Genomic DNA, 17,446 nt, shown 5'->3' with positions numbered 1-17,446 from the left:
TTTATCTTGCACTTTAAATCAACATGTACCTCCCACCCCCGGCCCGACGGTGCAGCGGTCCCAATCCCTGTGCCTCTGTTGGGTTCTGTTGTTATGTTCATCTCATCTCATCATTATTCCAGTTGCCATCCCTGGGCCACTTTTCTCTTCGATTTCCATTAATTTCTTTGTCTTTTAGAACCATATAAAGAATCCCATGATCTTTCCTACAGCTAAGATACTTGTGTCCCCTATATGTCTTTACCGAGAGGCTCTCTGATTCTTTTAGCAGCCTGTGAAGCTGATTAATTTCACTCTTCATTAAAAATGTGTTGTGCCATCTTTTAGACTATTGTCATTCTCTCTTTTTTCTGTCTCTTTCTTTCAGTCTCTCTCCCTTCTCTGCCCCGGCCACCCGCCTCCTCCTCCCTCAGCGCCCTTGGCAAATGAAAGGTCAAAGACGCTACAGTGATTAATGAGCACCAAGCGCTAGGATTCCTCTGTCATTTCCCCCCTTGTGTTTTTAGTCAGGCCGCTAATTCCTCCAAGACAGCTTAGGCTTTATTGGCCGATGGGAATGACACAGTGTCTGTGAAGGTTTTTTGATTGAATCTCTCTTACTGTTTGGTTTAGCGCGGAAAAGAAAACAGTTCGAATGCACTCATGTCCCGATGAAAAACTTGCTTGAAAAATTCTCTCTTTTTTATTAACGAAAACATTTCAGAGTTGAGTGTCGCTCGTTTCTCCTCTGTTTTGTTTGCTCTAGAAACAAAAAGCCCACTCAGACACTATTTCACCGAATAGAAGTGGCCGCCAGTTGTCTCTCTCCACTTCATGGATGACACTTCAGCGGTGCACACCGAGTGTTTATTTGAAAAAGTAATGAAATATTTACTCCCTATTGCGGGTAGGATTAGCAGTGGTAATTGACTGCAGCAAAAACCGAGTCTGTGTGAAAGCGACCGAGAGAGCGCGAGTGAGAACGAGGGCCCCTCGTGTTTGAATGCCGATCCTTAGCGCACAATGGTCCTGTTAGCGAGGCTGTATTTCGCTCTGTCACTCTCTCTCTCCACATGTTGCTTTTTCTTTGAGAGATAAGTGGCCCTAATGCTGAACAAATAGTGGAAATCAGAAGCCACTGAGAATCATTCGGCACCGGTTTTCCCATGGCACCCAAATAGACGGCCGGTCTCATGGAGAGAAGGAGCGCGAGAGGGGGAGTGAAAGGGGAAAAAAAAAAAACTCTCGGATGAGCGCGAAACAGTTTTGTCACCGCAAGCAAATCCAATTGAAAAGTCCCCTGGACTACAAAGAACCGGAGTTGTCAGACCGAGCCAGAGCACTGAAAAGATCCAGGAGTCCTAAATTGGCATCAGGTGTGGGGCTTCTCTCTGTGGTGATGTGCTCCCACATTGTGTCAGCTAGACATTTGGCCATTTCCAAATATAATGGGAGAAATGAATGCAAATGAGTGGCTGGAATGAAATGTATTTAAATGCAGATTGAAAGAGCCTCTGCGTTCTGCCTGATAACAAGTTGCTTTAGGAGAAGGGCCACATTGTGTTGGCTCATCTCACCCCCTACTGTTTCCATCCCCACACCAGTGTGCCCCTATTTCTCTGGTCATTTGTGTCTCATAACAGGCCATTGTTCAGTGGATAAACTCGCTCTCAAAACTATTTACATTGCTCATTTATTTGAATTTTAGATGTAGCCAGGCCTTTGGCTTTGAGCCGGTTTAAAACATTAATTGCACAAGGACTTGAGAGTAAAACCTGGATCATTTATAATAATGTTGCTGTTGACCATAACCTAGAACCTGCAATGGCATGTATTTCACAAACAAGTTCCTGGCTGACTACTTGCCTGTGGCTAACCAGGCATCCTCTTCCTTTCTTTAAAGAGCTCTTGTTTCAGGGCCTCACACTCTGTCTCCGCAGCCATTATTAGAAGAGCCTGGAACACATCAGTTTTAAAGGAAATGTTCAAATCGGAGCAGTTCAATAAGAGGGCAGATTTGTTTTCTGTTTGGACAGCACGGCCGACAGACGTGTCTGCATCCACAAGAACAGCATATTGTTATTTTGGACACAGATGCAGATTATAACTTTTAGTCTTTAAATGGATAGTTTGCAAAGAATTCTGTCATCACTTATTCACCCTCACATAGTTTCAGACCTGTATGACCTTCTTTCTTATGTGGAAATAAACATATTTAGAATTTTGTCCATACAATGAAAGTCGGTGGGGTCCAAAACAGCTTTGATAGGACTCCATTGACTTTCCGTGATATTTTTCTAAATTATTATTTTGTGCTCCACATGAAGGTGAGTAACAGAATTTATATTTTTTAGTAACCTATCCCTTAATAAACGTTCAACCATATGCAGTACCGCGGCTCCCTATATGTAGAGTACGCAGTCTGCGTAGGGCACCAACTCCCAGAGGGGGCACCATCACAGTTGCTCAAAAAAAACCCAAAAAAAACATGCGCCATTCTCCTATCCGCGCTCGCGACCGCTCGCACCTCATGTTTATGGCTGAATGTTCATAATTTATGGATGGACATCTATGCCCGGGTAAAGGACATCAGCAATCTGGTGCAGAGAAAAACAAAAAACAAAACACAGGCATAAAATTGGCTTGACGTTGGACGTTCGAGAGTCTCAAATTTAGGGACCGTCTCTAAAGTTACATGGGATATAGGTATACACTTTTCTAACATCAGAATCATTTGAGGAGAATGACTTACAGTCATAAAAACAACTGTAATAGTTCATCTAGGTGTCAGCTACAAGGACTCAAGGGCAAATTTCAGCTCAATAGCATTTGAGGAGAAAGACTTGCAGTCATAAAACAATTGTAATGTGTTCATTTAGGTGTCAGCTACAATGCACACCTTATACATTTTTAATCTATATATTAAAATAAATTATAAATCATGAGGACCATTTATCACTTCAGGAACATTCCTGTGAAAGTTTTTTTTTTTTTTTTTTTTTTTTTTTCAGGTTCCCTTATGAAAATTACCCATGGTTTTAACAATAACACCACAAATCATCATTCTTGTAGCCATGTTGCAAATGAACCATGGTTTTATTACTTCAAATAATAATTTACAAAGAAGTATTAATATACTGTAATATTTTGTTGTTGTTGCTATAAAAACAGACCTAAGCCATCAATAGCCTTTAAAATGACTTACAATGCATTTTATATATATAAAAAAACACTTAGGCAATAATGATTGGTTAATAATAACTGTTAAAATACGTAATGTAGGCAAATACAAAATAAACAATTTATGTACATGTTATTACTAATGCCATGTAATTGCTGCTGTTACACTTACAGGACAATCAAATCCTTGTTTAGGCTACTGAACAAACATAGAATTCAGAGATCCTTTTTGGCCACCTTTTTGCTATAGATGACACAGCCTTTATAATTTCTTCAACAAAAAACGTGCATATCACAACCCTTACAAAAATAAACCATGGTTTTATCATAGTAAAACTGCTTAACTTCCTTTTGCATGATTTCTGAATGCTTGTAATGATTATAAAATAAATTAGAGTCATAATAAAGTTATAGCCATAGGTAATAGAACATTTGATTTAAGTTCTATTTTCACCCCTATAGTAGGTGTTTTTTTCCATCATCATATTTGAGGAAGGGGGCACAACAATACAATCCTGCTTAGGGCACCCATTTGGCCAGCAGTGACCCTGACCATATGCAAAGATGCTGCGAAAAACAGTTGCAAACATAAGCGAAGTGTGCTTTTCTTTTCTTTTTTAAAAAAGGAAAACTTAACAGATGCAATTTACATGCAATTAATTTTAGTTAATTGGATACAGTGACTTCATTTATCATGCATATTTATGTCAAGCAGCTTGTGTTTTTCCCTGATTATTAACCAATAAGGAGAAACATGGGCATTTGACTCTTATCTATCTTCTTAACATGCTGATCTGCTGTATAAAGAGACAGTCGCTCTTACTGGCGTTCAGTACTGTTGTTTTCTGTGTGTAGAGCACTGAGAGGGATGGTCAGATTTGATGAGAGTCCAGGGCAGAGCAGGAGACCGCTGTGTCCAGAAGGTCCGGGCCTGTGATTAATGTGATAGATAATGTGCTGGGGAAATGAGTAAACACTCCCTCGCTGCCTAGCTTTGTGCTTCATTGAGTTGATGACAAGGGCAGTGCAAGGTGAGAATTTAACAGGCCTGCTGGAAGAAAAGAGGCAAAAAAGGAGAGATTCAAAGGAGTGAACCATGACAGACTCGGGGATGGGGGGGGGTTCAGAGAGAGAAAGAGAGAGAGAGTGGGATTCGGCTGCTTTGCTAATAAAGCAGGCTGACAAAAGTGGAAGTTTTTCAGGAGAGGAATAATTAAAAGTGCTCAGGGGACTGCAGTTTTAATTTCACATGTAAAGGGCTAAAGATTTCATTTATAGGCACGCTGAGTAGCGAGAAGGTTAATAAGACGAACAAAGCGTGCATTGTGAGAACATACACTCGGAGCGAGGCTGCTGGACTTTCACCTAACACGTTTTTAATTATCTTTCTTTACATATTTCTTGCAAGACGGGGGAAAAGAATAGATTAACTGATTAACAATGTTGGTGACCGATTGCTGATGGTGTAAAGGGCTCAAGTGTCTTGTTCCGTGTTAAACATTAGCAGAAGCTACAAAAGTCCCACGTTTTACAACTCAATTTGTGGTAAAACAGTGATCTTAGAGTTAATTGTGTTGTAAGTAGGGTGTATAGTTTTATAAAATATTCAAAATATAATTCTATATAGAATATTTCATAATAATACTAAATCTTTTTTTTTTTTTTCTAATTTTATAAAATAGCTGTACACTTTAGAGGTTAAATAAATTATTTTAAATCTCACACATTATAATCAAATGGTAAGCCATATACACTCCATTTGAGCCCTCAAACCCAAAGCTGTTGTAAGTTTTACTCAAATCCAGCTGGACCACAAATTAAGTTCAGTATTCCCTCTGATTAAACCCTGATGCTAAAACAAAGAGAATATGACAGATTGTCTGATGGACAACTTTTTATTTGTAGTTTGAGCCCCAATTCAGACAGTCTAGGTCTCGTTCCTCTCAGTAATGTCCCGGGCTGGCCGAGATCAATCTGTCAGTCAGCAGTGGATCATGGGAATGAATGATCGCACCAGTGAAATCCTCCAAATCCTTCCCCCGCTGGCCTGTCACACGCTCCACTCTGGGACTGACACTTCTCTATTATATGTTTATCAGTCTCTAATGAAATTCTGACAAGTTTCGGCGCACAACGAATACTGTGTTTCATTAATAGTATTTAACGAACCTTGAGCTCTCACAATGGCTGGGCCCTATTGTCGGTGACAGCTAAGGGGCCCCTCAGCTGCTCCCCGGTGAGAGAAGATATTATGCATTATGAACATTTGCAATCCCCCTCTTTGCCCCCCCAGACCATCTTACTTGTCTTGCTGACGGGAGTGAGATCGAGACAGTCCATTGCAATGTGGTCAGCGATGTCTACTTAGAATAGAACCCATGCTGTTGTGAATTTTAAAAATCCTCATAGGCGGTGCTGGGATGAATAACAAGGGAGGAAATAATTTGTAATTTTGCATTATATCTTCAGTTTGTTCTTTTTTCTCTCGTTTATTTATTTTCTAAACTGAACAAGAAAGAGTTTTAACTGTTCTAGATTAACTGAGGTTTAACCTCAGAGTAAAATTGATTGGCATTTAAACACTAATTATAGATTTGCTCCTAATTATTGACTGTAGATCACCTCTGAAAAACTGGTGGGTCATTTCTGACAGTGGTGGGGTAATGTTAACTATAACTTAATGTTAACTATAAAATACAGGTATATAAATTTATGTTAAAATCAGAATTGGGCAAAATGTATCTATCTATTTATCCATCCATCCATTCATCCATCCGTAAGATTTTCTTTACAAACTTTCTCATTCTCAAAACAGTTAATTACGTTTCTATGAATTTCAGTTCATTTTAATTCTACATCCTTATGTTCTTTTTTAAATTGTGATTGGCATCATGTTTACTCAATTCAAATGAGCAATGGTGCACAGCCTTGCATAGCATTAGAAAAATAAATAGGGTTATTGACGTCAAAGGCTGTGCATCCATTCAAAAGCCAAGTGCTAACATGGGCCTCATCCTCAAAAACCTCATTTGACCTTCCTAGTCTTCTCTGTAGTAATGCAACAGTACAACATTATTCTTTAAAGCCATTATCAGCCTGTGAGAGTGACTTCGGCTCTTGTGAATAATTGGGCCCTAGCACCTCCATAGTTTATTTCTGTTTAAGTAACCTTGTCCACAGTAGTCACTTAATTCTAAGCAGATGCCTGTTCGACCCACAGAGTGATTCGTTTCCACGGATGCCCGTGAATATGTGAGGTGCAGCGTAGAAGACGTGCATGAAATATCTGTGAGGACCTGGCACGAGAGTAGAGAGCATAGATGTTCCTCATCTGTAATACACTGTGTAGACTAATATCTGCGGCTTTTTCTTATATTGCAGTATGATATTGATCTGCTAAAATTGTACCATATTGGAGCTGTCTGTTGTGATATTCATCATTCTGTCATGTCGCCCCCCCACCCCCCCCCAACCCCCGCCCCTTGTAGCGACGAGTTATTAGAGGCAGCGGTTTGAAGAGGTTGAAGGCTTTAGTCGCAGAGATGCAAACAATTCATCATAAAACCGAGAGAGAGATAGCAGAGTGGGACGGAAAAATCTCAGGTGATGTCTCGCTTAAGATTTATGTGGGCCAGGGCCATGCATTAAGAATTACATCATCAGTTGGTGTGAAGACTTTGCACGATGTGCTGAGTCGGACTATTTGCTCTCACACTGAGCCTAAATGGACTTTTCTTACCTCCTCATGAAGGTTTTTAATGGAATCGCAAGCTTCGAGGAATAGAGCGAGGGATTTAGTCAGCATTGTGGAGGCTGGGTCATGGGCCCTGATAAAGCTTGTCTGAAGTAATTGCCATTCTGTGGGTTTAACGACACGGACCTTGCCTCGCTGCCATTACGCCACATTTGGCAGTCGATGGCAATCAGACAGAGAGGATGAAAGTAAACTTGTACGTGCCACATTTGATTTGTCTCCTGACTGGGTGGGGCACTTTTTTCTCCAACTGTCTTAAAAGGTTCTGGTTGTTTGCTCTCCACACACAGTCAGTGATTCGTCCTGAAGGATCAAAGAGATGCTGACGGATGCGGCTGACATGCGTTTAGCAGCCGGTCCTTGATTTCTTTTTAACAGGGACAAATCAAGGGATTCTTTTAGCAGGGACCATTTGTGTGGGGTTGATTGTTGTGTTTTCACAGTAAACTGCATTCAAATGCATTTGATCAGGATCTGAGAGTCACAGAGGATGATATGTTCTGCATAAACAGTATCTAAAGGCACACAAGGAGGAGGAGGAGGAGGAGGATGGGGCGGATCGCAACCCCCGTCTCTGCCACGGAGACTTGCTGTGCCGTTGTGTAAACATTGCTCTTCCTCTCCCACCACAGATCACTTCTGGACTTCCTGGAATATTTACATTTCATCAATTATTAAGAAAGCAGAAAGAGTATATATATATATTTTTTTTTATGTTTCACACGGGATTCCACAGTCCAACTGATTGTTTAGTCCTGTCGTTAAGTTTGTTTGTCCCTGAGAGGATACAGACCTCACATCCTACGTCTTGCTCAGTATCAGATATTTGCTCTTGTTATAATTATCATCATGGCCTGTTTTAGTTGCAGCGACTGAATTAATGACTATGGAAAGTCAGTGGGTGACGGAAATGTCAAAGACTGAACAGAAATACTGCGTTTGCAATGTCATTTGCTAATTAAAATGCATGCAATGCAAAACATGGATGTTTACGAAACATAATGCAATGTGGGACAAATGTTTGCTGTTAAAGGATTTGTAAGTGTGTGTGTGTTTGTGTGGCATGCTGCCTTAATCGTATTGATTCTGAAATCATATTTGCCAAATTAATATGCATCAGTCTGAGTGCTATTGTTTTGTGGCCTCTTAATTGCTTCCTTTTGTTAATATTAAAAGCACATTAAAGACTTAACTATTGGCTCTATCTGAAGTTACTTTCAACGACAATTTCATAAGACAATGGGAAGGATTAATAAACTGCGGCTTGATCTCTGTTATCAAGCTCTTTTACTATTGGGATCCAATTAAGTACCCTTCAAGATGACTTTCACTTGCTGCACTGGTCTGTTCCTCTGCCAGAGTTTGGGATTAATTGGGAATTAATATCCTCGGTAGAAGAAGTGCGCTTTGTTTGCTATGTCTGATTTCAACAATTGGCGCTGAGGTTATCCCAACCTGTTCGTCAAACACCCCCCTCCTCCTCCTCTCCGAGATCGATACACACACGTCCCAGATCCCTTCGAGCTGAAAATATGGGCCATTAAGAGAGAATAGTCGACAATGATTTTGTTCTCCACGTAGACTTTTTTTGAGCTTTATTAGCCATGCATATTAATGACTCAATTAATGCTATTCATCCTTGCAATTCATCTGTTTGTTTTCGCCTGACCTTTTATCTTAGAAGTATTCACACTTGGCTTGGTTTAAGCACTTCCTGCACGCTGGCGTTCTCCCACAGTGGCTGAGCACCTCTTCGAAGAGGGAGTTGTTTAATGTGTTTGATGAAACCTCCCTCTGTCAGAAAGCGCAATGGATGTAAATGTGACAGGAAATATGCTATTATTACACCACAAGTTTTTCGTCTGACATCCCACCAAATAAAATTAGAGCATTTCCCTCTTCTCCCTCCCTCCCAACTCCATCTGCCTCCAAAACACCTCTTTCTCTCTCTTTTTTTTTTAATTTACGAAGATTGGCGTAAACAGGCATGTGATGCAGAGGAGACCGGGTTGGATCCTAGCCCTGCATTACATCTATCTCCTATTCAAAGTTAGTGGTGAGGACAGGACATATAATTGAAAACTGCAGCTGGACTGTGTACGATCTTGTAAAAGGATGCCTTGGAAATTAGATTAATCAAGAGGCAGACATTGTGGGGAAAGTTTGTTTCCAATGCCTGACAGTATCGCTCTTTCTCTCATTTCAAATGCTGGCGGGGCAGCAGGCAGCTCCAAGGGAAATGTGCCCCTTTCATACTTGAGTAATTGATGAATTGTATGCAATATGCAAATGAGAATCCATAAATCTTATGAATGACAGCTTAATTTATGTGAGCCTTAATGAATGCAGGATTAGATTTTAATTAAATATCCTCAAAGGCACCCTGACTAGTAAGTTTTTAAAGCCTTGTTTTGATGACTTGTTTCATATGCGTCGCAGTTCTGCATGGTAAAGTGAGGTCACTGATAGCATTTCCTCGCCGTTTTGAAGATAAGCGCAGCTCTGTTTTGTTAACCAAAGGGAATGAAATTAATAAATATTGCGATGGAAATCATATCTAGCCATCTCATTTTAACTTTCCTGGAACTGTTCTTTTTAATACATTTGTTTAACTGCATTCACTTCTCCCTCTCTCTGCCGTATCTGATCTATAACATTTTCTGCAGTGTCTTTTTAATTAAGAGAATCGTCCATTAGGCACGGAAAAGTCAACCAATTAGGCATCCTACATCAGTTCCCAGGATGTACAGGCCTGCTGCTTCTTATTAGTGATAATGGTACTGATACAAAACAATTTTAAGCTTCACAATTATAGCATGCAATTAAAAATGCTGCTTTTTGTCATTAATGATGCATTAAAATAATCAGCAGTTTATCTTGCTTTCAGATCTTTTTTTTTTTTTCCTCTAAGATCTCCCTCCAATATAAAGTTATCTCAAACTATGTTATATTTCCAGTTGCAATCTACAGCCAAAAAGGGGGTTATTTGAAGGAAAAATGCACGAATATTACAGTGGAAAAAATCCAGGGAGTAAAAACACACCTGGGGAGGAGAGGACCACTGTTTGTAGTCCGCTGAGGGGTAACTTATATTAACTTAATATATTGTTCATCACAAAAGTTCACCATTTACTAGCGGAAGCAGCTGTTCCTGCTTTTAAAACGCTTTATATGAAGTGCTCGCACATAATACATCTATGTTGATCTGATAAGGGATATACCTGGCTGAGGGTGACAGGTGCGAGAGGGAGAGAGAGGGCTGGTGGCGATAAACCCACAACAGTTCAATGCAAATAAAGAGAGAGATAAAAGAGAGATCTGAGGCAGTGCTGATGAGGCAGTGCAGGGCTGACCTCTTCTGTTAGTGTTCCATTCATGTGCTGGTGTAAATGACTGAGACTGCCACTCTAGTTTCTATATTTCCTGTTTCATTGCAGATTCCAACACTTTGCTTCTCTTCAACCCTTGTTGAAAACTTCTAGAGAAGTTGAAGTAGATGCTGACGGTCTGTGTACAGAATAAAAGAGATATGTTCAGTTGTCTGCAAAGGCGAGAATGTTAGTGTTCCTTATTTGTAATGTGGCAACAGCATCTCCATGGTGGTCTTGGACTTTTTTAAAACAGTATAAGTCTTTGAAGATTGAAAGGATAGTTCAAATAAAAGGGGATAATTCATGGTCCTCTTTTCCGTAGGTAATGTATATATACGTTTGTAGTGGCTGTCAAGTTCATAAAGTACAAGAAATAAAAAAAGAACACCATAAATCCCCTTAATGTCTTCTGAAGTCATTTGATATCTTTGTCTGCTAATAAGACCAAAAGTTATTAATTTTCACTGGAAATCTAAGCTTTACTGTTGACTTGAGAATTGTTCAATCAGTGTGTTGAATTGAAGAACTGGATGAGTCTAATTTGCCAATCTGATCAACCATTTCAAAGAAAAGAACTGGCTTAAAAGAATTATTTGTTCTACCTTTGCTTGGTTTGTGTATTTTTTATTTTTGTTTGTTTGTTTTGTTTTTGTTTGGTGTGGCTTTTGTTTGTTTTAGTTTTTTAGTTTTGTTTGGTTTTTTTGTTTTAGTTTGCTTTTCCATTTTTAGTTTGGTCCGTATTTGTTTTGGTTTGGTTTTGTATTGTTTTGAGCTTAACAAGAAAATAAAAGAACGTTTGTGTTTGAGAGAACTATCTCTTAAAAATCTTTCAAACAAACATTTGCAACAATTTCACTATCTTTGGATTCCGTCATTTCAGATTATTCGGTCTAATGTATTGGCCCAGTTTCTTGTTTCAGTTTCAAGTGTGTTCTTTCAGTGTACAGCATTTTTAAATGTAGTATCTTTCTAACTATGATCAATCGGCCAGAGTTATATGCCCCGATCGGACAGTCAGTCCACACAAAGTAAAATGGAGGAGATTTACTTGCCAGCATTCCATCCAACCAAGCCGAGTAAAGCTGCAAAGTCAGGAGGCCTAATCTGAGCATAGTGTGTTATTGTTAGTAGAGATACCTTGGTTTGTTATCAGCCCCTTGTTTTCTCTGCTGGCCACCACCTCAGCAAAGTAATCAATGAGGCATGTGCTGCTATCGCACCAAAAGAAATGAAAAATAAACCAGTGATAATCCTTCAGTTAAAAGGTTATTCAGGCTGATAAAAGCTATTTTGTTAATTTATTTACACTTTGCTTCAGTGAGATAAAGAAAGGGAACAATTAGGGAATTCTAGGTGAGAGATTTGAAAAGGGCAATGACATTGGGTTAATATTTTATAAGGCCTGATTGGCGGGCTTCTGGAAGAGTCTGTATTTACAGAAGCAGAGATGCTGTGATTGGTTTGCTTGTTTTGGTTGACTGCGAGTAAATGGAATAAATATCTTCATCTTTACCTTACCCAGTGACAAACAAGAAGGAGATGGGAAAGGTTAATTGCACCATTTGAGACGAATAAAAACGGAAACATGTATTGACTCCAGGATAACGTTTAATCATCGGCCACAGAAATGTGTCTCCATTAGGCCCAGATGTCCACAAACCTGTCTGAAAAATACTGATCAAATATATTCTTTGTACTTCTCAAATCTGTGTTTAAAAAATATTAGAAATGTAAAATGAAATACTGGATTTTAAGCTTGTGATAAGAAATTCAAACTGACTGTAGAATAGTTTAGTAGATTTTTGTACACAGTATTACAAACTATATTGTAAATATTGGAGCTATCATATTGGCCACTGATTTCCTTTAAAACTGTATTTCATGATGCATGTTATGTGCACAAAATTAGATTATTAATTAGATAAAACTATGTAAACTATGGATATATATGTGTGTGTGGTAGTAGTTTCAATTCAGTATTTAAGGACTTTGTAGAGGTTTTTATTTGTTATATCAGGATATTGGTATTAAACACAGAAATACTCTTTCACAAGGGAGGATGAATTCAGTTTTTTGCTGACTTTTGTATTGTGAAAGTGAGATGGCCATATATTTGTGGGTTTAATCTGATTGCTTTTTCAGTGTGGTGGGACGGAGGAGATCATGTTCCAGTGTGAACTCCTGGGTCAACATGGACCAAGTCCATTAAAGGAAACATGGTTCAGGGAAAGTTCACTCTTATTTTCTTTTCGCCATGAATGCAAAACAAAAGCAGAATTCCTACATTTGTTACAAATTTGCCACATTTTGGCTTCAGGCAAGCGCTGTCCATAAAAGTTCCTGAGTTGGGAGATGGGATCTGTTATTAATTATGGAATCAACAATATAGAGAGAATGCTGGGTGATTATTTGGTTGTTGTGCTAAAAAAGCAAATGCAATGGAGCAGAATTGTCCATGTTGAGCATCTTGAATTTTAACCATTTACTCTTCCTTTCACAGATGTCTCTTTGAAGATAAGAGTTCAGTTCCAAGAACACTGTGTTTCTTCTGTAACTTCCATACTGTAACCAGTGTGTTCTAAACTTTTTACTCCACATTTTTTTGAGGCTAAAGGGTTAAACCTTAACTGAGGGGGTCAAACCCCCTTATAAAACCCCCTTACAATTTGCACCCTGGCTGTAACCCACTTTCTTAATAACTGGTTGGCTGTATCTGCATTGCACTTTGCAGCTAATTTCAAATGTTTACCTTGTGAGTAATACAAACCACTCAGCTTTATCTAATAAAGAAATGCAAGCAAACATTGTATTCTCCCTCAAGGGGTGAAAATTTGTTTATTTGAATTTGTCAGCATCGTGCTCAGCAAAACGTCACTGATAGCCTTGCTTCTTCCATTGTGTGGAAGTAAATCTCAAAGTTACAAAAAAGAAGCAAAAAAGGAAATGGAAAAGGATGTAACTATGTTTGGTAGTGGTGACATCAGTAGTGGAGTGGACATTGCATATCTCAGACACAAGTGGATCTCATGAACCATTGTTGTGTTCTAATAGCCTACTTTTGAGGACTTTTTGTGCCGGGCTATTTAAGGACTCAGCATACAGCACATGACAAATTGTACTCATTCTTTGGTGAAGGTCCAGCTCTTGTTCTCCCTTTGTCCTCAGTGGCCTCGTAATCACTGTTTACAGAAGCGACAAACAGTAGAGAATGCTCATGCATATCTCAGCTAAACGACTGCAGTGTCCTCTTGAACATATGAGCACAGGCCATCCTGTTTTAAGTGAAAACCTTCTGTGCTTTCACATGATGGGGATTTCAGGTTCATACACTTGAAGTTATTCAGCTTTGCTTCCAACTCTGTTTTCAGAACACCATCGTGCTGTCATTAAAAACAAAAAAACAAACAAACAAACAACAACAAAAAAAAAAACGTATACTGTGGTAATGTAATGTAAATGTTATGGTAATAAAGTATAGTTAAAAGTTGTAATTTAAAATGCTTAATAAAAAATAAAACCTGTATGACCTTATTTTTTCTTGATTTGTAACGCAAAAGAATAATATACCTTTCTGTATATGTATAATGAATGGGAACCAGAGCTTTTCAAGTGTCAAAAGGAGGCAAAACTTTCAAAATTATGGTGACAGAATCATTTTTGAGTGAATCATTGTTTTTAATGGACTAAAGTTCATATATGACCTGCCACATGCCACATATATGACCTGCCTGAAAGACTCTTGAAAACATTAAACTGAAAATTGCCAATGCCAGTTATGAACACAGGGGGCGCTGTAAAAATGAATATCAAAGATTCCTAAAGAGGAATCTACAATAAAATAATGAGTTCCATTACTTGAACATTTATATGAAGTATGAAGTAAATTATGTCTCTATTTCCATTGCATGATGCGATGTGGAAATGATTCTGTCACATCTGAACAGGCTGATTTGGTTCAAACTCCTTACAGTTTGAAATGCCCCAGGCCTGATTGTATCGAGTGCTGCTCTTTCTCATGGCTAACACTCTGAGCGTGGAGTTTACAGCCTCTTCTTTTTAAGTGTGTGAAGTAAGGAATTTCCGTTTCAATTTCATGCCTGTCAGGGATAAAACATGATAAAAAGCAAAAAAACGCAGCTCATCTGCCCAGTCTGTAAATGGACTAAACTGATGCACATGACAGACTTTGGTGCTACATGAATAAGTGAGCTTATAAAAAGGCCTTGGGTCTTAGTGAATGCACACTTCTGCTTTCCTTTTGGCCATGAAAATGAGGCCCTGTTTAGTCACTGGATAAGCACGGAACAAAACCTTGAGTTAATGAAGGCCTCTTTCAATCACGTCCTGATATGCCATTGTAACGCAAGTGCTGTGAAATATAGACAATGCCCTGAAAATTTGCTTTTCTCTGGTAACAACCAAAAGCAGGAACAATTATTTCTCATTTAATTGTTAATTTCTAAAATTTTTAAATATGAATTATAAATTTAGATTTATGTGTTTATTTATTTATATGTATTTTTTGTTAAGATCCTTTCTGTTCATTTCATATTTTAAGTTCAGTTTGTTTGTTTAATTGTTCTTGTCTTTATTCTTACACAGTTTGATATAACTGTAACCAGTAACCAGTGACTAGCTTGGTTGTTATTGAAACAGCTATCTATAATAAGTGTGTGTGTATCAGCTGAGCAACTCGTCATATTTAGAATGCTTCCAGTATGTAATTAGTTTGAAAGAAATACTGGGGACGGAATCAACTTTTTGGTAAAAATCAGGGGAGATGTCACTAGTGGCTGCAGCACCCTTGGTAACAACAATACTGATTTATTTGGGACACTCTCTAAGAAAAAATATTTCCTTAAAAGCAATTTTAATATTGTATTTTTGTACATTTGAGTTTTTGCACATTGCACTTGGTAATGCAAGGATGAACAGAACAGAATGTGTGAAAAAAATCCGACAATCAGCTCAGAGGGGAGTTTTATTATTATTATTATTATTATTATTATTATTATTATTATTATTATTATTATTATTATTATTATTTTATTTTATTTTTTTTGTCAGACTTGTGCTTGTTGAGTCATTAATCATTGTGTGATCTTGGTCACTCATTTCAAGTAATAAAAGTTTCCATCATAAACGCACTACAGGTCTGAGTCACTCAGTTACATCAGCTTCCAGCTATGACTTCTATTAAATCAAGCAAGCAGAACGTTTCCTAAGGCAGCCATTGCCTTTTAATTTCCTGAAGAACCTTAGAATATCATTCATTACCAGAACTACACATATTTGGTTTTTTAAAGGTCTCATAAATCAATAGTGGCCTGACTGCAATAATTATAACAAGTTAACATGTAATTTTCAGGCTGAAAGCTGCATGGCTGGATTTTAGCATATGCAAACGAGGTAATTCAAATAGTGTTGGGATATTAATACAGAAGAGCAGGTAACGAGGTTCGGGCTATGAATTATGCATCAAAAAGTGGTTGATCTTCAATAAAAGAAAATTAATACACTGTGTAATCTAATTAGTTGTGGAAGTCTATTATGTTGAGCAGCAGAAAGCAACTGTCCTTGAAAAGGAATTTATTTACAGTACATGTTAGCTCTTCGGAATGGAATTGCATTCTGGTCCGAATGTTAACGGCAACCTCTGTCTCTCACCCCTCCCCTTCTTTCTCCACTTCCCTCAACCTCCCCCTTTCCACCACTTCACTTCTGTTTTAGCTCAAGACCCGGGAGGCCTCCAAAACGGACCCAGAGTATAACATCACTGGAGAACCCTCACATCATGCCGCATTCGGTGCCGGGCCTCATGTCGCCGGGAATCATTCCCCCCACAGGTAACACACACGGACCTCCTCCCGTGCCCCAGTCCTTTCTTACAGCAGCCTGCTGCCCATCCCTTAAATGGCACGCTGCAAAATCTGACAGCCCTCATCCAAACTACCAGCCAGGACCATTGACTGTCCCAACCGACCCCCCAACCCACTTCCCAGCAAGCCCCCCCGTGCAACCACAGCTTCAGAATAAATTGAAGTGGAGAGTTGTTCTCTTCCAGATTATTACAGCGGATGCTACATTCTGCCTTGAGTGGATTTTAATTAGCGCGATTAAATCCACTTCACTGCTATATGTACATAGGCCGATGTGATGTTAAAGTAAGCTTATCGCCACAAGAATCAACCGTTTGTGGCTTCAGTTTGCCTGGAGCAAGTCTTATGCTTTTGTTCTATTTACGGCTGGTTTTTATTGTAGCGTCTTTGAAGTCTATCAGTTCAAAATAGGTCCTGATTTCCATATTGTGCTCTTGGTTGTTTTGCCATCTTTTAATAACACACAGTCATTAGGTTATGGTTCACTCCTTGTTAACCCTTTCGCACACAAGTTTAAAATATTCTAGCTGAGCCCCAAGGTTGAAGTTTTTTTAGGCAATCCATTATTTTAGAATGTTTAGTCTTATTGCTTCCATGGTGACGTGTCATACTTGTCATGTGACACAACGCAGCCACAATAGCGTTTTTCTATATCTATTTTGTTCTCTTTTTGTTGCAAAGTATGGTGTTTTCTGTCCTATAAGAGACATTATCTTGCTGTCCTAAAACAAGCTACCTCAGAGTCTTCAGACAAGCAGCACTTTATAATGACTTTACATTTAAATGCAAGCATTTTGGCCGAGACTTGGCTATACATTTTATCGGTATGCGTGTTCTTGGCACAGTTATTATCAATGCTGATCAACTGTTTTGAATAATAATGTGGTAATACATTTTTTTTTGTAATAATACAATTTAATTTAAACTTTATTCTGTATTTGAATTTACCAGTATATGACAGTATGTCACAATGGTAGAGAGGCTGTATCCCATTTAATAATAAATTGTAGTCTTTTTATTTGGCCAGTGTTCCCCATATCTCCACAAGCCTAGAAGATCTTTCATACAACACAGTTTTAATCATTTTCAGACTGTAGTTTAAACAATAGAGCATGGCGGTAGCAATACCAAGGTCATGGGTGGAGTTAACACTGAATGCAGTGTTACTTTGGATAAAAGTGTCTCCCAAATTCTTAAAATGTGAATGTAAACGCTCTCTTTGGATTCAGCACTAATCAAAAATAGTTACGATTTAAGCATGAAACTAATAAGATGTATTAATT

General features: G+C 38.5%; 1 protein-coding gene across 7 annotated transcripts in view; it reads left to right on the top strand.

Moving 5' to 3' along the window:
* The window catches only part of LOC113053167 (dachshund homolog 1-like), a 99,724-nt gene that overhangs the window by 34,088 nt on the left and 48,190 nt on the right, over positions 1-17,446 (top strand). For all 7 annotated transcript variants that reach the window (XM_026217957.1, XM_026217956.1, XM_026217955.1 and 4 more), the window contains exon 2: positions 16,015-16,130. In XM_026217957.1, coding sequence (XP_026073742.1) covers positions 16,015-16,130 — 116 coding nt within the window. The remainder of the gene's footprint in view (positions 1-16,014; positions 16,131-17,446) is intronic.

Source organism: Carassius auratus, chromosome 34, assembly GCF_003368295.1.
Source record: "Carassius auratus strain Wakin chromosome 34, ASM336829v1, whole genome shotgun sequence".
Lineage (NCBI taxonomy): Eukaryota > Metazoa > Chordata > Actinopteri > Cypriniformes > Cyprinidae > Carassius > Carassius auratus.
This window is presented reverse-complemented; position numbering and strand designations above follow the sequence as displayed.